Below are 24,897 nucleotides of genomic sequence, written 5' to 3' on the forward strand. Positions count from 1 at the left end.
CGGGACTCGAACCCGGCTCCTCTGGTTTGCCAGGCGAGCGGGATACCCACTACACTAGATGGGTGGATTGATTGGATGGATGGATGGATGGTTGGATGGATGACTGACAGGTACGTGATTTCGAGCGCGTTTGTGGTGCGTCGGGACCCTCTGGAGCCGCCGTAGACTCCTCCCCCCCCCCCCCGCGCGGGAGCGCGAGCGGCGGCCGTTACCCGGCGAGCCCCGCGCGCGCGCAGACAGCAAGATGGAGGAGACCAAGAAGCCGCCGGCGACCCGCAGAGCGGCGGACGAGAAACCGGCGCCCACCCCGGACAAGGACAAGAAGGACAATGGCGACAAGGAGGAGGAGCTGGTGAGGGCAGGACAGCGAGCGGGGCGGCCATCAGGCCCTGGGGGAGAGAGGGGAGGGGAGGCCGGGGCCTGGGGCAAGGTTTGCTGTGTCACCCGGGACAGGCCCCGGCGCCTCGGCCTCTCCCTCCCTCCCTCCCTCCCTCTCGCTCTCTCTCTCTCTCCTCCCGATCCCTCCCTCCGGTTGGGATAGAAATGTCGCCCACGAAATACACAGTCACTACACGTTACAGTACATTCTGTGAAGCGCTTTGGGGCGTCTCTGAGGCGCCAGGTCAAAAGCGAGGATTATTATTATTATTATTATTATAAAACGAGGCTATATAAATGGGCAATGCAGGAGAGTATCCCCCAAACCCCCATCAAATTATTTTTTTGCTGCAAACGACTGCTTGTCATTTGTATTTATTTATTATTTTTATTGCTTGATGTAGTCCATGTGCCATTCATGGCTTCAGTGCTGTGGGTGAATACCTTGTGAGGCGCTGCAGTTTATTTCCCTCAAGTCTATAAAAGTGCGGTTCTCACGGCTGTCGTCGGTTAGTCGTATCACAACCTTAACAGAACAGCAACAACAACAGTAATACTAATAACGATGGCGATCCTTGCATTTGATAGAGCGCCTCAATGTTTCTTCGTGACGTCTCAAAGCGCTTCGCAGAATATACTGTCAAGTGAATTGACTGTATGATTTGCGGGTGAAACGCGGCGGCCAATTACGTACAGCAGCGTCCCCGCAAACAGCCGTGGGTTGAGTGACCCCTATTATTATTTTTGATTCATGGTCGAGACTTTTTTTTGTTTATTTCACTGACTTAAATTAGTTCTGTTTTTTATGAGGTGGGATCTGAACATTATTAATGTAATCTGATTTTTTGTGTGTGATTTAACAACAACAAGATTATACTTGTATAGCGCCTTTCATGTCTGGAGGACATCCCAAGGCGCTGGACAGAGCAGTATTTCAGACCTGAGCTGGCGTGTGTCAGGGAGGAATCGGAACATTTGCCCACAAAATATAGTCTATTCATTTTACAGTATGCAAAATCCTGCAGATGCTGGCAATCTGAAACAAAAACAGACGTGCCCGGTACCACTCAGCAGGTCAGGCAGCATCTATGGAGAAAAAAAGTGAATCAACGTTTCGGGTTCCTCGACTCTTCGTCAGAACTCAGCTCCCAGTTCTGTCGAAGGGTTGTGGCCCCGAAACGTTGATTCACTTTCCTTTCTCCATAGATGCTGCCTGACCTGCTGAGTGTCCCCAGCCACTTCTGTTTTTGTTTCACTTTACAGTATATGCTGTGAAGCGCTTTGAGACATCTCAAAAATGTGATGAGGAGCCATATCAAACACAAGGATTATTATTTTCAGTTCTCTCCCTTGGTGTCAAAATAAAGTGCTCCCGGGTTAACTCTTTGGCTCCCAAGTCTAATATTCAAATATTAAGCATCTGAGACTGTGTAAAAGAGAGGCTGCTTACTTAATAGAAATCACATACAAAATTGACGTGTTGCTGTTGTCCCACAGCCATGATTGAAACATTCATGTGCCACTTTCAAACTTTATGTTCTATCTTTTCAGTCTGATGAAGATAAGCAGCTGCAGGAGGAGTTGGAGATGCTGGTGGAAAGGTTGAGTGTAAGTATCTTTTTCCTTTAGTGAGTGATTGATTCTATCTAAAGTCAAATTCTATTCACGTAGCCACTTAAGAGTTCCTTCTATTTTTTTTCTTGTGGAATTATTAAAGCTTGTTTTCTGCGATTGTGTTCGAATACTTTTTATGTTTTAGTTTTAAACTAGATTTTTAGTTGTACAATGACATTCTGCATTCAAAGGTGTTCTATCGTAATGAAGTTGCAAAAAATATCTTATTTACCAAGAAATGTTTTCAACTATGTTTGTGTTTCTCCATTCTTATTGTCGAGTGCTTCAAATAATCCAAGCACTTTTCTCTTGTCATATTGTTGTGGCGTCCATTGTGGAACTTGTTTATAAGAACCATTGGAGCAGTAAATGATACATGTTTGAAAAATTATTTACAACATTCCTAGTAGTTTACCAATCATGAGGTTGATTCACTTCTCTGTAGGAAGAGGACACAAAACTTTATCGGCCAGCTCTAGAGGAACTCCGGAGGCAGATTCGTTCATCCACCACCTCCATGACATCTGTGCCCAAACCACTTAAATTTCTTCGACCACACTATGAGAAACTCAAAGAGGTTTATGAGAAGATACCGTCAGGTGAAAATAAGGTACATTGTCTCGTAGGTGTCTCATAATACAGCAATTGGATATTTTTATGAATTGAATTCTTTTGAGAAATCCTGTATTGCCTGGTGACTACAAATTTGATTTCCTTTTACAAAATAATACAAAGCTTTCTTCTGTTTCTTCTGCTACCGGCCCATCTCCAACCTCCCCTTGCTGTCCAAGGTCCTTGAAAGAGTCGTCGCCTACCAGCTGCGCTCTTTCCTCTCCACCCATTCATTATTCGAACCCCTTCAGTTGGGTTTCCGTGCTGCCCATAGCACAGAAACTGCCCTGGTCAAGGTCACTAATGACGTCTTGACCATCTGCCTCCTCGACCTATCGGCCGCATTCGATACAGTCGACCACGCTATCCTCCTCCACTGCTTGTCCTCCCACCTCAACCTTCAAGGCCCTGTCCTTGAGTGGTTTAGGTCGTACCTCTCCCACCATCTTCATTTTGTTTCCACAAACGGCTTTTCCTCCAGCCACCGCACTGTGTCATGCGGTGTCCCTCAGGGCTCTGTCCTCGGTCCCCTCCTCTTCACCCTCTATATGCTCCCCCTTGGTAACATCATCCGCAGACATGGGGTTAACTTCCACATGTATGCGGATGACACCCAACTCTACCTTTCCTCCTCTACCCTCAACTCCACGACCACCGATGTCCTGACAGCTGCCTGTCCGACATCGAGTCCTGGACGAGAGACAACTTTCTTCAGCTCAACGTGCGCAAAACTGAGGTCCTCCTGATTGGCTCACGTCAGCGCCTCCGCACCTCAGGCGCTGACAGCATCAGCATCCAAGGCTGCACTCTCCACCTCTCAAAGCCGGTCAGGAACCTCGGTGTTCTGTACGACCCTGAGCTGTCCTTTCTTCCTCATATCCGCACCACAACTGGCACCGCCTTCCATCACCTCTGGAACATCGCCAGACTACGGCACTACCTCACCCCTCACGCTGCTGAAACTCTGGTCCACGCCTTTATCACCTCAAGGCTGGACTATGGGAACTCTCTCCTCGCGGCCTTCCCGCCACCTCCCTCCACACTGCAGGTCATTCAGAACTCTGCAGCTCGTGTACTGTCCCGCACCAGACACCGCGCCCACATCACTCCCACTCTCGCCCTCACCCTCGCCCTCGCTTGCCTCCACTGGCTTCCCATCCCCCAGAGGATCGAATTCAAGATCCTCATCCTCACCTGCAAGGCCATTCACGGCCTCGCTCCCTCCTACCTCTCCGACCTACTATCCCCCTACCTACCTGCCCGTACCCTCCGTTCCTCTGGCTCCGGTCTGCTCCACATCCCCCGCCCCAACCGCCCTACCATCGGTGGTCGGGCCTTCAGCCTCTCAGGCCCGAGGCTCTGGAACTCCATCCCCCAGTGCCTTCGCCGCTTCCTCCCTTTCCTCCTTCAAGGCCGGTCTCAAGACCTTTCTCTTCGACCGTGCCTTCAGCTCCCCTCTCGACTCTCTACCTCCTCCTCGCTCCCTCCCTTCCCTCACCCTGACCATTTCCCCCCTGCTCGGGTCCTGACCCAACTGTCCAGCGCCTTGGGACGTCCTCCCGACGTGAAAGGTGCTCTATAAATGAAATCTTGTTGTTGTTGTTTTCTGGGCAAAGGTTTGTGCACATGATGTTGAACATCTCTTGGTGGAAAATATTTATCTATTCTCTATCAGGATCATATAAAAACTTATTGACTTTAAATGTTAACTTATTATAACATGCTGAAAGTCGATGTGTTATAACGCTGAACATATCCAGTTTATCCTCGGAAACCACATTAGCAATAAATTGCAAAGGAATTTTTTTTGAGTGTTTAGTGAAACTTGTTTAAAAAGTTTTTTTTTTAATCCAGCGTTTCTGCGCTGACATTGTGTCAGTGTTGGCAATGACAATGAGTGGAGATAGAGAATGTCTGAAATACAGACTTCAAGGTTCTCAGGAAGAACTGGCTTCGTGGGGACATGAATATGTCAGGTAACAATTCATTAAATAACTCGGGTTATGGTTAAAATGGAAATATTGCATCTCTTCTCATTTTGGGCTCTTTAGTGATTCCTGTATTTTATTAACTCCATTTTTGTTGGAAATTGTAAAACTCGCTTTCCTGGGTATAACACAGCATATATTAAATTGCACACTATTGGGACATTATCGTGTCTAATGCAACAACAAAATTACATTTGTATAGCGCCTTTCACGTCGGGAGGACGTTCCAGGGCATTGGACAGTGTACAGCATTTGAGACCCGAACTGGGATCAGGTGGGGGGAACGGGGGTGGCCGATGGATGGTCAAAGAGGAGGGTCTTGAGGCGGGACTTGACGGAGGCTAAGGAGGGGGCGAGGTGGAGTGACTGGGGGATGGAATTTCAGAGGTTGGGGGCAGAGTGGCTGAAGGCTCTCCCGCCAATGGTGGGCGGGTGGGTCGGGGGACGTGGAGCAGGCCGGAGCCGGCTGAGCGGAGGGAGCGGGCGGGTTGGTAGGGGGTTAGGAGGTCGCAGAGGTAGGGTGGGGCGAGGCCATGGAGGGCTTTGGATGTGAGGACCAGGATCTTGAACTGGATCCTCTGAAGGATAGGGAGCCAATGGAGTCGGGTGAGAATGGGAGAGATGGGGCCACGGAGTTTGGTGCGGGAGAGGACACAGGCTGCAGAGTTGTGGATTATCTGCAGCTGTGGAGGGAGGAGTTGGGAAGGCCGACAAGCAGGGCGTTTGCACAGTCGAGCCTGGAGGTGATGAAGGCATGAACAAGAGTTTCAGCGGCCTGAGGGGTGAGGTAGTGGCAGAGTCGGGTGATGTTACAGAGGTGAGGGAAGGCAGAGCGGGTCATGGCTTGGATGTGGGGAAGAAGACAGTTGAGGGTCGAACAAGACACCGAGGTTCCTGACTGGCGGTGAGTTGAAGTGTGCAACCATGGAGGTTGATGCTGCCAGAGCCTGAGGTGCAGAGGCGCTGGTGCGAGCCAATCAGGATAGAGAACGTCTATTCAACAACAGCAACTTGCATTTATATAGCTCCCTTCGGTGTCTTGAAATACTTAATTTAATCTATTTCCCAGGTAGATTACTATATTGATACACATTCTAAAGTATGGGAAGGAGGGAAATGTGCTTGGAAGTGAATGAGTCAGTTTTGACCACTCACTCTAGTCCTGTTGATTGCTTGTTGGAGGTTCATTTTCTTGGCTTCATCTATAATTTTGTTCTTTTCACCTTTCATTCCCTGTGATGTATTTTTTCCTCTCTCCTTTCGTGTCCATTCTAAGTCTGATTCTCAGAGTTTGCTCACCGAATGCATTTTAATTGGAATAATTGTGCTTTCTTCCTTTTTAAAATGGTTTTCCTGTTGCAGGCACCTGTCAGGTGAGGTGGCAAAGGAATGGCAGGAGATTGATGAGAATGATAAACCTCAACAAGAAACCCTGCTGACTCTGGTAAAGGAGATTGTTCCCTATAACATGGCTCACAATGCTGAGCATGAGGCATGTGATCTGCTAATGGAGATCGAACGTCTTAATATGTTGGAAGATTATATTGATGAAAATGCCTATTCCAAAGTCTGCTTATATTTGACCAGGTATGTTTGTCTGTTCTTTTTGGAACTGTTATAATGAGCAGTGAGCCATGACAAATTGGTTTTCTTCTCTCTTACATTGTTTCCCTGATGTTCTTTTATTTGCTCTCGAGGTGGAACATTTCTTTATAATGTGCAAATCTTGGGTGTGACAACATGTTTGAAACCTTCAATGTCGTTTTTTTTGATTGTTTGCCAAATATGTGATTTGAATTACTCTGTCTCACATTTTTTCAGTTGTGTCAGTTACGTTCCCGAGCCAGAGAATTCAGCTCTACTTCGATGTGCACTTAGTATTTTCCGGAAGTTCAATCGTTATCCTGAGGCTCTGCGTCTGGCACTGATGCTTAACGACATGGAATTAGTCGAAGACATTTTTACTTCCTGTAAAGACGTGTATGTACAAAAATTGCTTTTAAACAGTTTAAGATACTTTGTGCACCACTTTGGGGATTGAGATATTAAGTGGAAGGAATTATTATTATGTATTCCACTCTTGGATTTAATTCCTATCAAACCTTTTACTGCGTGGTAACATCTTAATGTCCATTTGTTTACTTTGATCTCTGTCCTTTGTAGATTCATCTGGTACTTTAATATATAGTGACTAGAACCAAAAACTGTTAAAATCAAGTTGATACACATGACCATTATAAATAATGTCTGTGTGTAATTTTTCTTTAATATGACTTTAATTTAACTTAATCTACAGTGTTATTCAGAAGCAGCTGGCATTTATGTTGGGTCGTCATGGTGTATTCTTGGAGCTGAATGAAGATGTAGAAGATTATGAGGATCTGACAGAAATAATGTCTAACGTCCAGTTGAACAGCAATTTCCTGGCCCTTGCAAGAGAGGTAAGCTATGCCTAGATTCCGCAGAGGTACATCAGAATAATACTTACATTTAATTATTGCGCCTTTCAAGTCGGAAGGACCTCCGAAGCGCTTCACCTGATATACTATAAAGTAAAGTGATTGTGTTTTGTGGGTGAATAAGTTCTGTAGCTTAGTGGATAGGGCACTCGCATGGGAGAGACCTGGGTTTGATTCCTGAGAGGGCGAAACCTTGGGTAAGTTTCCTTACTCCACACACCTGACAATAATCCCTCAAGAAAAAATAATAATAAATTGGTCACTTCAATCCACGACTGTTTGTGGAACACTGCTGTGTGCAATTGGCTGCTGCGTTTCGTCCACAAATATACAGACAATTCACTTTACAGTCTATTCTGTGAAGCGCTTTGAGACGTCGAGAAGACGTGAGAAGCGCTATATCAATTGCAAGGATTATTATAGTTGATTGATACAGTGTAGCATCCTTATAATGCAGTATATCAGGTGGCCCAAATAATTTTGGTTTAATATTTTGTCCTGAGAGGAAAGTCCTTTTGGTATTCAGTGACCCTATGTACTATTGGTTTGCATTCTGGAATGGAACAGGTCCATTGAGATCAGGAACAGATTCTCAGCAGTCTGAAAATCAAGCTAAAATACTCAGTATATCATAAAATATTACAGCACAGAAGGAGACCATTTGGCCCATTGTGCCTTCTCTTTGACCGAGCCTTCAGCTCCCCTCTCGACTCTCTTCCCCCTCCTCGCTCCCTCCCTTCCCTCCCCCTGACCATTTCCCCCCTCCTCGCTCCCTCCCTTCCCTCCCCTCACCATTTCCCCCCTCCTCGCTCCCTCCCCACCCCTGACCATTTCCCCCTGCTCGGGTCCTGACCCAACTGTGCAGCGCCTTGGGACGTCCTCCTGACATGAAAGGCGCTTTATAAAGGAATCTTGTTGTTGTTGTTGTTGCCTGTGCCAGCTCTTTGGAAGAATCACCCAATCAGTTCCCCCGCTCTTTCACCATACCCCTGCAAATTTTTCCTTTCCAAGTACCTATCTAATTCCCTTTTGAAAGTTGTTATTGAATCTGTTTCCACCAACCTGTCAAATAGAGCAATCCAGAGCGTATCGACTCTCTATGTATTTAAAAGAAATTAAAAAAATCTCCTCATCTGATTCTTTTGCCAATTATCTTCAATCTATGTGCGCTCTGGTTACTGACCCACCAGCCAGTGGAAACATTTTCTCCCTATCTTTCAAAACCTCTCATAATTTTGAACACTTCTATTAAATATCTCCTTAACCTTCAATCCCAGCTTCTCTAGTCTCCACATAACTAAAGCCCCTGATCCCTGGTACCATTCTGGTAAACTCCTCTAGACCCTATCCAAGGCCTTAACATTCTTCCTAGAGTGCGGTGCCTAGAACTGGACACAATGCTCCAGCTGAGGCCGAACCAATGACTTATAAAGGTTTAGCAGAACTTCCTTGCTTTTGTACTCTGTCTTTATTTATTTATAAAGCCAAGGATCCCTTTAACAACTCTCTCAACCTGTCCTGCTACCTTCAAAGACCTGTGTATGCGAACCCCTAGGTTTCTCTGCTACTGTACCCCCTTTAAAACTACCATTTAGTGTATATTGCCTCTCCTCATTCTTCCTCCCAATATGCATCACCTCACACTTCTCTGCATTAAAGAAGTAATCTGTCGAAGTAAGTTTACAAATCTTGTAGAAGTAAGCTTACAAATGCTGTAAAATACTGAAGTCGCAGCAACTGACACATATGACTGAGCTTTCTTGAAGAATTCCATTTCCGCAGCTGTCCAGAGACTTTTTGTCTGGGTCGATCAAATACCTATCAACAAAATGCTGTGACGTAAACAGAAATGATTGGAAATGTGTGCTTACCTCCCCCACAGCTGGACATAATGGAGCCAAAAGTACCAGAGGATATTTACAAGACACATTTAGAAAACAACCGTAAGTTAATATACATAAATTATACTGTAAAGCAGAAAATATATAGCTTTAGTTTATTTAACTTAACAGACAGCAAACGCTTACAAAGAAACAAGATGTTGAGGGTCTCAGATGGTGGTGTCGCATCACAGGAGTAAAGTGCAAATGGTTTATTGGTGTCTAAATGCAAGATGTTGCTGCCTTGGTAAGATACCTCTTTATAACAGTTCCATTTCAAGCAACAATGCTGTTTTAGTTACATAGCTATGTACAAGTTCTTTCCCTATAAATTGATACAGTATCTTAATGCAACGTCAGAAAGCTACTCAAAACTATTATTTCTTGGAGATAAACAGAGCAAGTGCATTGGTTTTGTTGAAATCATGTTATTTTAACTTTTAAAAAAAAATCTGTCAGGTATTCAGAATCTATGGCTTAAGTATATGAAGGCAGAAGAAGCCAGTTTTAAACATGGAATAGATGAAATGTTAGGCTTGTAAGATTGAGTTATTGCTCCTGACAACAAGTGCAGCCTTTACACTTACTGTCAGGAATAATAAATTGTTCTTCAAAGCCCCTGTTCATGTCTGCATTGCTTCAAAATGAGTTTTCTCTCTCCGCTGATCTGAAAATCAGATGTGGCACTCTGCTTCCGTTTTGAGCTGGAAGAGTTTCCATCAAATTACTATTTTCCGTAGAAATGCTGCTCAATATGGAATATTTTTATGAATAATAGGAAGTCATGATTACAAATGGAAGCAAAGCAGGTGACGAAATGTGACTCAACGACTGCCTTTGGGGAATTCAGAATAGTAGCCGGGATTGAGTTGCAACAGCCTAGTGTCATAGGTTTTTGTTTTTAAATTGGATTTTAAATCGTCTTCTGGCATGCAGTTGCTCTGTTCCTTTTTCCAGATACCAAGCATAATATTACAGGTTTAATATGATGCAGGATTAAAGTGTACATTACTTTTAATGAATGGTGGACAGAATGCTCGTGAGACTATCTGGAAAGGTTGGAGCTGTCCTAGCTATGCGCTGATGGCTCCTAATTTTATCCATTTCTATCTTGCAAACCTGTTGATGAATTGTGTTGTAATGGTAGCATTTTAAATATTCCCAGTGACATAAAGCTCTTCACTATGTATATAAAGAAGCTGACAGTATTCCTGCGATTGTATAACTAAGCCAGGCCTGCTATTAACATTTGAATGAAAAACACATTGTGTATATAATTGAGTATATATGATTATACAATACCAGTTTGTGATATTTTAATTCCTTTTAAACATTTCTATTTCCATTGCTTGTTTGTTAAAATTAGATACATTGGAAAGGAAGAATTTATTACAACCTTCTTTCAATGGGGTGTGTTTAATCTAATGTGTAGCTTTTCAATTGTGCTATCCATTCAAGAGAATTTGCTTCAGAACATTAATCTAGTACAATGTGCATTTAAAATGAGGAAATAATAATCCTTGCGTTTTGATATAGCACTTTTCATGTCTTCTAGACGTCTCAAAGCACCACAGAATATACTATAAAGTGAATTGACTGTATATTTGTAGGCGAAATGCCATTAATGCAAAGTATTTTTCATGACTTTTTGAATTCTTTTGTCATAAACTACTTGAACTACACTGGAATGCAGAAAGATGCTATGAAGCAATTAAGATGTTCAACTTGTTCAAAAGGTTGGGAACATAGGAATTTCTGGTCAAAAAAAGACCAAGGTCCTTCTAGTTCGCCTTCTATCGTCCTGGTAGTCACATGCTACAATAATAGATGTTGATAGCAATTAATTCTATATGGATTAGTCTCCAACACAGTGGCACTCCCCGCTTTGCCTCCCACAATTGGCAGGTGGACCTCGGCCCCCCCTCCCTTGCCTCCGTCAAGACCCCTCTCCAGACCCTCCTCTTCAACTGTGCCTTCGGTCAGCCTCCTACCCCTAACACCCTCCACCCCTCCTGATCCCAACCACCAGCTCGGATGCGGATCCCTGACTGTCCAGCGCCTTCGGACATCCTCCAGATGTGAAAAGCGCTGTACAAATGTAATTTGTTGTTGTTGGAAAGCTTTGGGAACCTTCGATCCAAAAGTGCCTAGTTCTTTAAAGTTCATTGACTTTATTACTGTAGTATAATGTTTGTTTCCTTGACCTAAGGTTTCGGTAGCACTGGCTCCCAGATTGATTCTGCTCGCATGAATCTTGCTTCTTCGTTTGTTAATGGCTTTGTGAATGCTGCGTTTGGACAAGACAAACTATTAACAGAAGATGGTAATAAGTGGCTGTACAAAAATAAAGACCATGGTGAGCATCTCTGAACACTAGTAAAATGTTGTGTTGTTGCATTTAGTTTGGATGATTACCTTCCCTTACTATTGGACCTATTCTGTGTGTTATTAGGCATGCTAAGTGCTGCAGCTTCGTTGGGAATGATATTGCTCTGGGATGTTGATGGTGGCTTGACGCAGATTGACAAGTATTTGTATTCATCAGAGGACTATATTAAGGTGAGTCAGCATGTAATGCATGTCTGAGTCTGTTTTATATCCTTACACTCATTTGACAAACTCAAGACAGAGCAGATTGGGATTAATGGGGATTAATGCAACTTGTTCACATTAGTCTATTGGTGGGTGCCACTGTGAAAAGGTTTGAATTCCTGGTACAGCTCTACTAATGCATTTTCTGTATACCCTTTAGACAAAGGTTTAGTGATTCACTTGTGGCTCTGGCATTTCCTGATTAGAAATCTTAAATTAACTAGCCACAGTTTCTGACAGTATTTATTAATTATAAAACTATTGCTGTATATTGTATTAAAAAGATTACAATTATTCTGTCAGTGATGTGGTTTCCTTTTTAAAGGAATACTGAAATATTCACAGTAGATATATAAATTGTGATTGATATTTGTATAGCACCTCTTACGTGAGGGGGGAACGTCACACAGCTGATTGGGAACTTGTGATGGTTGAAAGCGAGGATGGAAGAGGCGAGGCGGAGGGACTCCAGGATAGAGTTAAAGAGGAAATTAAACCGTGCATGCTCTTATCTGAAATGCAGTAGGCTTATTCCTATGTAACGTCATTTGAAATCTTATGAGTGAGCAATAAATTAATATTTCTTTAAAACTGTTTAAATTAGCACTTTTTTGATTTTCTCGGTGCTTAACTACCCTTTTATAACAATTATTTAAACTATTGATTGAAGAAAGTGTTGGGTATTTTACAAATGAACAATCGAGTAAAGAATTAGCTTTAAAATTATTTTTTTTCGTTCCAAAATTACTCGTTTGCTAAAACCTTACCTGGACCATTCCTTTATAAGATTAATCTGGTCACAAGAGATATGCAGATCAAGGAAGCTATCAAATATCAGCCTACCATCTTCCATTAAACATCAAGCTTTTATAAAATCAGTGCAATGCCATGCCCTCCTCTCATCCATCTTTGTCCAGCTTCATATTGGACTTTGAACAAAAAAAATACTTCTTGGCGTCCTTCCTTACGGTGTTTTTGTAACCATGAGCCTTTGCCTTTGAGTCCTGCTGCCTCGGGCCATATTAAATAATAGACACATTTTAGTTGGGTTTTACATTGAATATGCGTTTGTTTAAACTTGTGATCGCTTCCTCCCATCTAGTCTGGTGCATTGCTTGCCTGTGGCATTGTCAACTCTGGCGTCCGGAATGAGTGTGACCCCGCTCTCGCTCTCCTGTCAGACTATGTCCTGCACAACAGCAACACCATGAGGATTGGAGCCATCTTTGGGTATGCATCTTCCCTTCCTCTGGCGTGTTCTGTCAGTCACTGCCAGTGCTGCCACTGTCAACAATAACAACAACAACAACTTGCTTTTATATAGCGCCCTTCATGCGGGGTAGCTTCCCGGAGCGCTGTCAAGCTACCCTGTGTGAGGGGTTCTGTATAAATGCAAGTTGTTGTTTGCAATTTGCGAGCGTGCGAAATTTTATACGCTTGCATCTTCAAATATTACGTAACCCAACGCGGTTTGGCTATTGTAGGGTGTATTCAAGAAATGTACAGGTTCGTAGAACATATCAGACTGCAGTGTTGAGTAACCTGCAGATGTCAGTCTTGCATAGATTTTTGGGGTATTTGAGCACAGTTGTTGATTTTTATTTGAAATGTACTTTTTCTGTTAGGCTCGGGCTTGCGTATGCTGGATCCAACCGTGAGGACGTGTTAGCTTTACTTCTTCCAGTGATGAGAGACTCGAAATCCAGTATGGAGGTATGACATTCAATCGAACGCTGACTGTGTTTTGACCAATTTATTTCTGCGGTTCCAGTAAAATGACCAGACTTCTGTTATTTTTTAACGAGCATTAATAAAAACATTCTACTAAATTGGTGTAACAAAAGTTAAATCATTGAAGAATGTAGTGGGAGGGAAGCCAAGGCAGGCTGATGGGATTGATTTATGATATAACGCCTAGTTTGCTTTGGACGGACATTTGTGTTTGAAAATGTGAGAGTTAACGACATCGCTGGGGGAAGGCGAGGGTGACAGAGTTACTGAATTTGGTGGTGTGAGGGAGTCGTGTAACCGAGTGATTTGTTGATTCTTAACCTTTTACTGCATTCCACTCCCTCACACTGATGAGTAATGGTAGCAATTTAAAGAACTGAAAAGTTAGTTGTGGATGTTCTTCTCTTTCCTCCCACCTCATTACAACGCAAAAAAATAAAATACTGGTGTAATCCTGGCCTTGGGTGACTTTTCTCCGGCTCTGTTAGAATCCGTGGCCTTGACTCAGCCTTGCATTTTGTCCCAAGCTGCAGTTGGTCTTTGGATTGATCCTTCACTGGAAAATTACTATTAATATACAACTCTCTTCCATGTGACCCTACAACCTGACGCCCTTAATAGTGTGCAAATATTTCATTTTGTTTTACGTACATCACAATGTTCAAGTTAAAATTAAAATCGTTAATATTAACAATGTCGATGGGCTTAAGTCCATGTATTCTATCGATATGGCTAGTGTTTAGCTTTTACTATATTGCACCCATAATTTGTTCAAAACTAACCAGCCATCAGATTACAGTGTTAAACTCTGAGCTGTGATAAAAATGTATCTGCTTGTACTGCTTTTAACAACATTTTCTTGCCCCTTACTCTTATATTGATCTTGTTTTACTATATTCTGCTTGGCCTCAATTGTTTTAAAGGGATTCGATAGGATAGATCCAGAGAAACTATTTCCTCTGGTAAGGAATCCAGACCAAGGGGGGCATCATCTTAAAATTAAAACTAGGCTATTTAGGAATGAAATCAGGAGGCAGTTTTTCACCCAAAGGGTAATGGAAATCTGGAATTCTCTCCCCCGAAAGGCTGTGGATCCTGGATCCATTCACATCTTCAAGACTGAGATGGATAGATATTTGTTAGGTCAGGGTACCAAGGGATATGGGCAAGGGTGGGTAATTGGAGTTGAGGTACAGATCAGTCATTATCTAATAGAATGACACAACAGGCTCAAAGAGCTAAATGACCGACTCCTGTTCCTATGTACATATGGTTTTGCTTGCCTTTCAGTCCAGAAAAATCATCCATTTAATTTTCGTTATTTCAGGTCAAGACTTTAAAAAAATCCAAAGTCTTTAATGATCCTTTCTTCTCCTTTTTCTCCCTCGCATGCCCGATGGGTAGTTTCATCTCTGTGACCCTTCCCTACATTATTCGATCCAAAATTTTCCCAAGTACGTCGATGACTAGAAGACATTATATTCCATTATCCATGCGAACTGCCTCACTTAACTTCAACACAAATGTTTTAAATGCTCAATTGTGCATCTCCCTGTGAAACATCTAGCCTAAAGCGTATTCCTTTTTTCACTAGTTTTTTTAAAATCTTCATTGCAGTGAAATAAAGATGCTCCTGTTTGTGAGGACAACCTGATGATTTTCACTCACTTGCTATCAGCAGAGATTTTGAGTTCTTTGTTCCACACAAGATATTTTCTTACATTGCATATTACCATTACTAACACAACAGGAGGATTAAAATGAGCAGGGAAATTATTCAGTGGCTCAATGGGTAAATGCACTGGTCTGGCAGAAATTATTCTTCTACAAAAGAGCCATTCTTGTAAGTCTCTGATGCCTGTGCTGTTTTCCACCTTACTGTGGAACATTTAAGTATTTCATGGAAGTAGAGAGAAAAAAAATTGAGACGAACAAATCAAATGTTTTTCCTGATTGAAGATTTTCCTGGTGTTTGCATTTCCTTATTTATTTTTCTTTATTTTAGCAGACTTGCTAAAATAATAGCTAAATTAATATTGAAATAAAAACTGAAGTTGCTGGGAACACTCAGCAGGTCGATGACCTGAAACATTAACTGACTTTCTTCTCTCCAAGATACTGCCTGACCTGCTGAATGGTCCCAGCGACTTGTGTTTTTATTTCAGATTTCCAGCATCTGCAGTATTTTGCCTTTTGTAAATTAATATTGACATTTTTTCACGAAAATTTTTTGAGTATTAATATAATTTGAGTAAACAACTGGTTTAAAATTTTCATCTGCAGGTGATTGGTGTGACTGCGTTGGCATGCGGTATGATTGCAGTGGGGTCTTGCAATGGAGAAGTCACGTCTACTATCTTGGAAACTATAATGGACAAATCTGAGCAGGAGCTAAAGGATACTTATTCCAGGTGGCTGCCTTTGGGTCTTGGTCTTAACCATCTGGGTAAGACAACAACTTGCATTTATATATCTGATCAGCCAGAAGTGCAGCAACACAGTGAAAGTCGTTGATTTCTATTGTGCGCAATTGGCTGCTGCGTTTCGCCCACAAAATACAGTCAATTCACTTTACAGTATAATCCTGTGAAGCGCTTTGAGACGTCTCAACAACATGAGGTGTTATATCAAATGCAAAGATTATTATTGACTCTCACTTGGTTTCTATGGCAACATCTCTTATTGTTGTGGTTTATTGTGTCCGCAAGTTGCATTCCCAATGAGTAAGTGATGTACACCAACTTCGGAAAGATATATCATTGTACATCCAACCTCAGAGAGAATACTTGATCATTATGTGAATACTGTTCGTGTTGTATCTGAAGAGCAATTGGCTGATATACTTCAGCTGACCTTATATGCATGTGTGGTTCACAGGAAAGGGTGAGGCCATTGAGGCCATCTTGGCAGCCCTCGAAGTGGTGTCCGAACCATTCCGTAGCTTTGCCAATACTCTGGTAGATGTCTGTGCTTATGCAGGTTAGTATACTTCGAACCAACTTCCTTAAGAAAATGCACGATTCATCAAAGTGTGTGATGCTACTATCAGGTCCTGGGATGTCTGTGTTTTGTGTGACTTTTCATTTAATGGATTTATCTCTGATGATTGCACAAGCAATGTGCTACTTTTTTAAAAATTGACGATTTCATTATTATTGTTTTACTTCTGAACCTGAAATGCATTGTTTCAACTTGGGGGTGGGTAGTGGGGGGAGGAGGATGTATGGTCTGTTGGGGAACTACAGATAGATCACTTTCAGAAACCAAAATAAATTCAGGGAAATAGGAAGAGATAAATAAGGGGTAGAAATAAACTTATTTAAGTGGATTTTTAAACCCTTTAGGTTCTGGCAATGTACTGAAGGTCCAGCAGCTGCTCCACATTTGCAGCGAACACTACGATTCGAAAGAGAAGGAGGAGGACAAGGACAAAAAGGACAAGAAAGATAAGGACAAGAAGGAGAACGTGGCAGACATGGGAGCACATCAGGTAGGATCCAGCAGCATCAAGCTGAAAAATGGACGATTTCCGGGTCATCAGGTCGCTGCTGACATCACTTCATTCAGAAAGTTCCAGCAGTGATTGCCTGGTGACCCAGTAGTCACCCATCTTTTTTTGTACTTTGCTTGTAATGCAACCTCGGGGTTATTGGACCCAAAGGACTGTATTATAACCAGCTTCACTGTACTTGCCTTCTGAACAATTAATTTTATATTGCTTGTGGGTGGAATTAATGCACGAGCAAGTAAAACGATGCAAGGTGCAAACAGCCATGACAAGTAATTGCTCGTGAAATTAGAGAGGATTGACTGCAGATTAGTTTGTAGTTTTGACTACTGTAAGTTGTACCTGCTGTTTGTACCTGCTATCAGATGTCTTAATAGGTTCCCCGATGACTCCGTGAGTTTCTTTAGTGATTGGCTGAACCATACAGATTCCAGGATCATTGCTTTTTCTATGGTGAGTTAGGAACATAGGAACAGAAGGAAGCCATTCAGCCCCTCAAGCCTGTACCACCATTCTATTAGATCATGGGTGATCTGTACCTCAACTCCATGTACCCGCCCTTGCCCCGTGTCCCTTGATACCCTGACCTAACAAATATCTCTCCATCTCCGTCTAATGCTAGTCAGTCCCCTAGGATAGGAAAGGGAAATCAGCCCATCCCAACCACTATCCAGCAACAGCCTCACCCAGCTGATCATCCATTTGACTTGCTGTAATGAAGACCCTCTTTGTTTACAGGGAGTAGCGGTGTTGGGAATTGCATTAATCGCCATGGGAGAAGAGATCGGAGCAGAAATGGCTCTCCGCACATTTGGACACCTGGTAAGTTCCAGACTGGGGAAAGAAACACTTTGAATGGTTCAGGTTATGAAAATCATTTTGGTCTGTGTGTACACTCTCTACTCAATCCTCTGCAGGAAGAACATGTTCTCTGTTCTCTACTAAAGCCTGTACAGAAGCTGTGTACTATATTTGTACAGTATTCAACAATCCAATTTATTTCTCAAAGGAGCTGGGCTATTAACTCAGTATTTCTGCTATAAGCGTCAAAACTTCCCCTTTTCTTGTACCGAAGGCTAATGTGCATTTCAGTAGAGCAGGGCAGGCCAACTTACACTTACGGCTTCACGTTGGTAGTACCAAATGCGTGTTTGAGTGCTGGTCACAGATCAGCACAGACCGTGCAATGCACAGATTCACACAATCTGTTATAATGTAAGAACTGCTTATTGAGGTGCAGAGCACGGGGCAGCAATTTACTGTGTTTTTCTCCTGGCAGTTGCGGTACGGTGAACCCATTTTAAGGCGTGCGGTCCCTCTCGCTCTGGCATTGATTTCAGTCTCTAATCCTCGGTTGAGTATCTTGGACACGCTGAGCAAGTTCTCTCACGATGCTGATCCCGAGGTGTCTCATAACTCTATCTTTGCAATGGGCATGGTTGGAAGCGGTGAGTAAAGTTCAGCAATATTAGATAAGTAAATAGTAATACCCCCTCCTCCCAGGGAGCCAGACTAATAGGGGAGGGAGCCAGGCCGGGAGCCGGCATTGCATTGTTTGAATCCCGCAAGCAGAGGATAGCAAATAAACTATCTTCTGGTTGCACGATTCAAACAATCTTAGCAAAGTCCATATCACTGGCCACTGTGAAGGCGTAAAGGACGGTGAGACTGCTCAGCGTTGCCGAGTGCGAGGAGAGTTGGGAGTCTACACTTTCGTGGGCCTGTGGAATTTTTTTAAAAAAATTGCTTTGGTATCAGGTTAGGTTCAAATTCCAGATCTCAAGCTGGGAGTTTACTGTACAGCAGATTAAAGCAACAACACCAAATTGCATTTCACGTCGGGAGGACGTCCCAAGGCGCTGAAAGCAGGGATCAAGTGAAATTGTGTGGGATTTGCTGAACACATGGACAGTAATGAAAAACCATCGACAACAGTTGGAGGCCTGAAGGGATATAGTGATAGTGTGGGGAAGTGAGGCTGAATGAACAGCAAGATCTTGAATACCTTAACAGGAGAGACAAAAGTACTTTAATATCCAATTAAATTGATTTTAGTAGTGTTCGGCTACTCTTGCCACAATCTTTAACATTGTGCTTTGAAAGATTATAACAAACAACTTGATTTTCTTCTGCGTCACTTGACTAATTGTAAGTAGATAGTTTTAAAGTCCTGTCATGAGAGATCAACAATGTAAGAGATCAAACTTGTTAAAGGCCAATTTGGCTGTGAGTGCAGCTGAGTTAAGAGGCAGCGCACAAATAATAATGGGAGTTGAATATCAACTGAATAAATTGTCAGTACATTTGGGGGTGTGATGCCATTCAGTGCTGATGTCTTTATTTTTACACATCTTTCCCTTACCCGTTAATTACTCTTCTTTCTTTGCAGGTACAAACAATGCCAGACTGGCAGCCATGCTCAGACAGTTAGCACAGTACCACGCCAAGGACCCAAATAATCTGTTCATGGTTAGAATAGCACAGGTGGGTGTAGGCTTCTTTAAATGGGTCTCAATTACCCATTCCTTAGAAAAAAGAATGCTATCAGTTGAAGTGTACACAAATATACTTGATGTGAGGGCTGACGTCTGAATGTTGAAATGCAAATACATATCACCCATGAAATGATCTAAATTTAGGACAGGGAGGGCTTGGCAGTTGTTCAACTGAGAGAGACACCACAACCAGATCCTGTTCTATTTCACCTTCCCTGCTTCACAGGGAGGGAAACCCTGGATTGTTTTTTTCCTCCTCCAATTCCATATCCGGTTTGAAAAATAATGCAGCACAAAACGGCATGAAGCTTGGACCTTCTGGCTATGTTTAACTGTCACAACTTTACTAATGGAGTGCTTAGAGGTGGCCGAGGTACGTGATGTTTAACCAACATGAGAACCGAGGTTGTCTGTCTGGTGCTCATTATCTCAGCTGAGACACAAGATGAAGCAGCTTAAATTGCTGGAAGCGGAAAATTAACATTGTTTTTTTTTACCCGCACCACAAGTGCAGTGCTTAACCACTGATTGTGGAATTGGAACCTTTTTACAGGTAATAGTATTAAGTTCTAGTTCAGCTATAAAGAGATATAGACTTTAATCATTGGGGAAAACAAGGCAAAATACTGCAGATGCTGGAAATCTGAAATAAAAACAGAAGTGGCCGGGAACACTCAGCAGGTCAGGCAGCATCTATGGAGAGAGGAAAGTGAGTTTGACGTTTCAGGTAAGATCATTGCCCTGAAACCTTAACTCACTTTCCTCTCTCCATAGATGCTGCCTGACCTGCTGAGTGCTCCCAGCGACTTCTGCTTCTAGTCACTGAAATATAATTTCGGTATTAAAGACGAAATTACATTGTGAGCTCATGGGAAAATCTCGAACGTAGAAGCAAATTTGCCGGTGTATTCAACACGACAGCCAAGTCACCCGGTATTCTGTATTTTTTTTCTCTTCCCGCCCCCTCCCATCCCCAGGGCTTGACTCATCTCGGAAAAGGAACGCTGACGTTGTGTCCATACCACAGTGACCGACAGTTAATGAGCCAAGTCGCAGTGGCTGGACTTCTCACTGTGTTGCTCTCGTTCCTCGATGTGAAGAACAGTAAGTTTTATTTGCGCTAATTTACGTGCCTGTGCAAAGTCAGGCTGCTCCTAATTGCTGCTAAACAATGGTATTCACGCCTGTGTGTGAAGTGCTAATGTGCACCTAATCCATGACTGTGGGACACTGCTGTATGCAATTGGCTACCACATTTCCCCCACAAAATATACAGTCAATCCACTTTACAATGTATTCTGTGAAGCACTTTTGAGATGTTTCAACAACGTGATAAGGTGCTAAATTAAATGCAAAGATTAGTATTATATTACAGTGTTTAACACACTTTGAAAGTACGTTTGAGTCTCTCTGTGTTTTAAATCACTGCTCACTTGATCCTGGATATCAGCCAATCATGCTTAGCCAGAGCTCTTGCAACAATGACCACCTCCTACATGTGGGTTTCCAGACCATTTAAACCCAGATCAGTTTTTGTCCATCTGAAAGAACACTGCACTATATTTTTTCAAATTGATTTACTCGAATTCAAGATCCTCATCCTCACCTACAAGGCCATTCACGGCCTCAGTCCCTCCTACCTCTCCGACCTACTATCCCCCTACCTACCTGCCCGTACCCTCTGTTCCTCTGGCTCCGGTCTGCTCCACATCCCCCGCCCTACATCGGTGGCCGGGCTTTCAGCCCCGAGGCTCTGGAACTCCATCCCCCAGTGCCTTTGCCTCGCTTCCTCCCTTTCCTCCTTCAAGGCCGGTCTCAAGACCTTTCTCTTTGACCGTGCCTTCAGCTCCCCTCTCGACTCTCTACCCCCTCCTCGCTCCCTCCCTTCCCTCCCCTCACCCTGACTATTTCCCCCTGCTCGGGTCCTGACCCAACTGTCCAGCGTTTTGGGACGTCCTCCCGAGGTGAAAGGCGCTCTATAAATGGAATTTTATTGTTGTTGTTGTACTTTGGAATCTACATTTGATTCAACCACAAATGTACAGTCAATTCACTGTACAGTATATTATATGAAGCACTTTGAGATGTTGTGATGACCTGATGAGGGGCTATATCAAATCCAAGAATTATTATTATAAAGGGATAAGAGGACAGGAAGAGTGAACAGCGGCGCGAATGTAGTATTCTACTACTAATAATAAATAACATTTGAGGGTTGAAGGGAGGTCGTAGACTGCGAAGTCTAGGTAAATTTTGGTCGGGCTTTGAATGTGGAGTGGGAGCAGGCAAGCCAAAGGGGTAACTTTGGAATCTACATTTGATTCAACCAGAAATATAGTCAATTTACAATATAATCCTGTGACGTGATACACGATATATCAAATGCAAGGATTACTAGTATTATTTTACAGTGTAATTGGTACATTATTTCAAGTATTTTTATATTTTTTTAAATTGTAAATTTTTTGTGAAATTATTTCTCCGATACCTCAAACCGCTGGTTTTTGAGTACCTTTGTGAATGTAATTTTCACTTGCCGGTCTTGTTGCAGCTTTTCAATTGCTAGGCAGTGGTTATAATGGAACCTTTACAGATTCAGTTCATTTTGTCCTTTAACACACAGTGAGATATAGAAGCTGTGAGCGACTCGGGTTCTGGAAGTGGAAATTTTCTCTGCTATCGATGGAGTTACAGGCTATAACTCATGTCGGTGGTTTGGTGTCACAGGAACTCTTTGATTAAATTACAGCGTAACTCAGACCTCTGCATCCTTTGATCTAAATTTAATTTACAAAGGTCCATGTTCAGTGCGGTTAGATGTTCATTCAACATTAATACTGACATTAATGCAAATGCTAAGCTCCATCCATATGGACAAGTGAACCAGAGGGGAGATGAGGAGAAATTATTTTTACACAGAGAGTTGTTTCGATCTGGAATCCACTGCCTGAAAGAGTGGTGGAAGCAGATTCAGTAATAACTTTCAAGAGGGAAATGGATATTTAATTGAAAAGAAAAAAAATTGCAAGGCTATGGAGAAAGAGCAGGGGGATTAGGATTAATTGGGTAACTCAAAGAGCCACAGGTACAATGGACCAAGTGTCCTCCCTCTGTACTGAGGGATTCGATGACAATGGAAACCCGAGCATTGTTTGCTAACGGAGAGAGAAAGAAACTAGGCTTCCTTGATCCAGAGCAACATTCTGTGGAAAATGAATCACTTCTCATCGTACAGCTGACGTGTTGGTGATCATCTGAGGTGTTGTCAAGGACGCTACCCTGTGTGAGGGGACCCTGTGTATATATATATATATGCAGATTGTTGTTTGTGATCAAGTTAAAAGATGAATATTTGCCTTTATTTACAGTAATCCTCGGCAAGTCCCATTATATTCTGTACGGTCTGGTCGCTGCGATGCAGCCTCGGATGCTGGTTACGTTTGATGATGAGCATCGACCATTGCCGGTGTCTGTGCGAGTGGGACAGGTACGGAAACAAACTCTTGTGACTCCATCGTCGCAGTAAACTCCTTCAGCTTAAAACTCTTCAAAATTCACTGCAGTTCAAAAGCTGTACTTTTTATTATAAATGGGATATTTTGCCTTAATGTTCATTCCGACTGCCCAGCACAAACACTACAGATATTTCTCCATTCATTTGTGGGCTGACTGTGGGTCATTGTTTTGTGTCTCGAGGGTAGAATATGTTTTCACCACACATGGATCTTAGTGCTGTCATGGAACTGAAGCTGAACAGTTCTCACGGAGAATTTATCAAATGTTTGACTATTTGTTTTTCTTCCTTTTTTAAAAAAAAACCTCCAGTCCTTTGCTCCACTCACACTAAATTCCAGCACAGTTAATCACTGCCGGGGGGGGGGGGGGCGGTGTGGGGAGTGGAGAGTTGCAGGGTTTTGACTTTTGAAGCAACCACATGCAATCGGGAAGCCTCTCTCTCATGATGCCACCATCATCGTGCTTTGCTTAAGCCCAGCTTTGCCCAACAAGGTATTAGTTTTTGTCTCTTTCCTTCCCCCAACCCCTGTGCTCCCCAACTCTCACTCACGTTCTTTGCTTTCCTGTCGTCTTGATCTCCAAATGAAATGTTTCCACTGAAGGGATTGATTCAGACTGAAATGAGTGGACCTGAGCTTGTGTGAGGAAGGGTTTGCAGAACTAGAGAACTAGGCCATTACGGTCGGCCTTGGTTGGTCCCAGTTGAGGTTCATCTCATCGTGGGCTCTGTTCGAAAAGAGGAGGGAGTTTCTCTCTCCCAACGACCTGGCCAACAATCCCCTAAATAAAATCGGACATTCACTCCATGGTTGTTTGTGGGACGCTGCTGAGTGCAATTGGCTGGTGCGTTTCGCCCCAAAAATACATGGTCAATCCACTATATTCTGTAAAGTCCTGTAGCTCAGTGGTTAGAGCACTCGCTTTGCAAGTGAGAGACCTGGGTTCGATTCCAGACAGAGGGCGAAACCTTGGGCAAGTTTCCTTACTCCACACACCTAATAATAATCCCTCCAAAACAAAACAATAATAAATTGGTCATTTTCAATCCGTGACTGTTTGTGGGACACTGTGTGCAATTGGCTGCCGCGTTTCGCCCACAAATATACGGTCAATTCACTTTACAGTCTATTCTATGAAGCGCTTTGAGACGTCGAGAAAACGTGAAAAGCGCTATATCAAATGCAAGGATTATTATTATAAGCACTTTGAAACATCGCCACGACGTGATTAGCGCAACGATTATTATTTGTCTGTCATTGCTGCCTGTGTCTGAGTGCAGGTCATGGGAGGCTAGATAGTCACAGGACGTAAGAGCCACAGTGAAAATAATAGCCAAGAAAATAATATTTTTGTCTTTGTCACAGGCTGTTGATGTGGTGGGTCAGGCGGGCAAGCCCAAGACTATCACTGGGTTCCAGACACACACAACACCCGTGTTGCTGGCTCATGGGGAAAGGGCCGAACTGGCGACGGAGGAGTACATCCCCCTGACCCCGATCCTTGAGGGCTTCGTCATCCTACGCAAAAATCCCAACTACAATGTGTAGCGTGTGACGGTTAAACTCTTTGGGCCTTTGTAGCTGGAGTATCTTTTTATTAATTAAGCTGTCAGCCATCCACGCCAAGTGGGAGCAAGATGAGATTCAGTCCACTCTTGCACCTGTTTGGCATCGTAGAGGGGTTCAGATGTTAGCTTTTGTATTAATTTACTGCATGACTGTTGTATTGTACTTCATTACATTTTCAGTATAACACAGCATCTAAATAAAGTTATTTCTGGATCTCGATTCCAAGGACATTGTTTAAATCTAGTCTTTTAACAGTAGTTTTCCTTACTTGCAGTCAACATCAGAACAACATATAGTTCCCTTCATGTAGGTATCTTCTCGGAGCACTTATTGGGTCGCTATTCTGCACTACGTGTAGAGGTATTAACTTGAAACTGCCGAGTTTCACCCACAAAATATACAGTCAGTCCACTTTACAGTATAATCTGTGAAGTGCTTTGAGACATCTTGAAGGTATGATAAGGCTCTATATCAAATGCAAGGATTATTATTACATTAGTCTGAACTTTACTGATGTGCCTCTTGGAGAATTGATGGTGAAGGTACGACAGCGAGA

General features: G+C 42.9%; 1 protein-coding gene across 1 annotated transcript; it reads left to right on the forward strand.

The window, feature by feature from the left end:
• The first annotated feature begins 216 nt into the window (after nt 1-216).
• psmd2 (proteasome 26S subunit ubiquitin receptor, non-ATPase 2) lies at nt 217-24,566 on the forward strand. Its single transcript, XM_007902362.2, has 21 exons — nt 217-352; nt 1,930-1,986; nt 2,438-2,602; nt 4,459-4,580; nt 5,955-6,179; nt 6,414-6,572; nt 6,889-7,033; nt 8,934-8,994; nt 11,141-11,287; nt 11,384-11,490; nt 12,626-12,753; nt 13,149-13,236; nt 15,538-15,700; nt 16,132-16,233; nt 16,599-16,744; nt 17,501-17,584; nt 18,042-18,210; nt 19,152-19,246; nt 20,235-20,361; nt 22,626-22,744; nt 24,138-24,566. The coding sequence occupies exons 1-21, from the start codon at nt 245-247 to the stop codon at nt 24,318-24,320; spliced, it is 2,700 nt and encodes an 899-aa protein (XP_007900553.1). The 5' UTR covers nt 217-244; the 3' UTR covers nt 24,321-24,566.
• The last annotated feature ends 331 nt before the right edge of the window (nt 24,567-24,897 follow it).

Source organism: Callorhinchus milii, unplaced genomic scaffold, assembly GCF_018977255.1.
Source record: "Callorhinchus milii isolate IMCB2004 unplaced genomic scaffold, IMCB_Cmil_1.0 Scaffold11, whole genome shotgun sequence".
NCBI lineage: Eukaryota > Metazoa > Chordata > Chondrichthyes > Chimaeriformes > Callorhinchidae > Callorhinchus > Callorhinchus milii.

Excerpts from the sequence above, each read along its gene's own strand:
- psmd2 (XM_007902362.2), top strand. The coding sequence starts at position 245 with ATGGAGGAGACCAAGAAGCCGCCGGCGACCCGCAGAGCGGCGGACGAG. Across the intron at positions 11,288-11,383 it reads GTACAAAAATAAAGACCATG|GCATGCTAAGTGCTGCAGCT; the intron begins GTGAGCATCTCT and ends GTGTGTTATTAG. Across the intron at positions 15,701-16,131 it reads TCTTGGTCTTAACCATCTGG|GAAAGGGTGAGGCCATTGAG; the intron begins GTAAGACAACAA and ends TGTGGTTCACAG.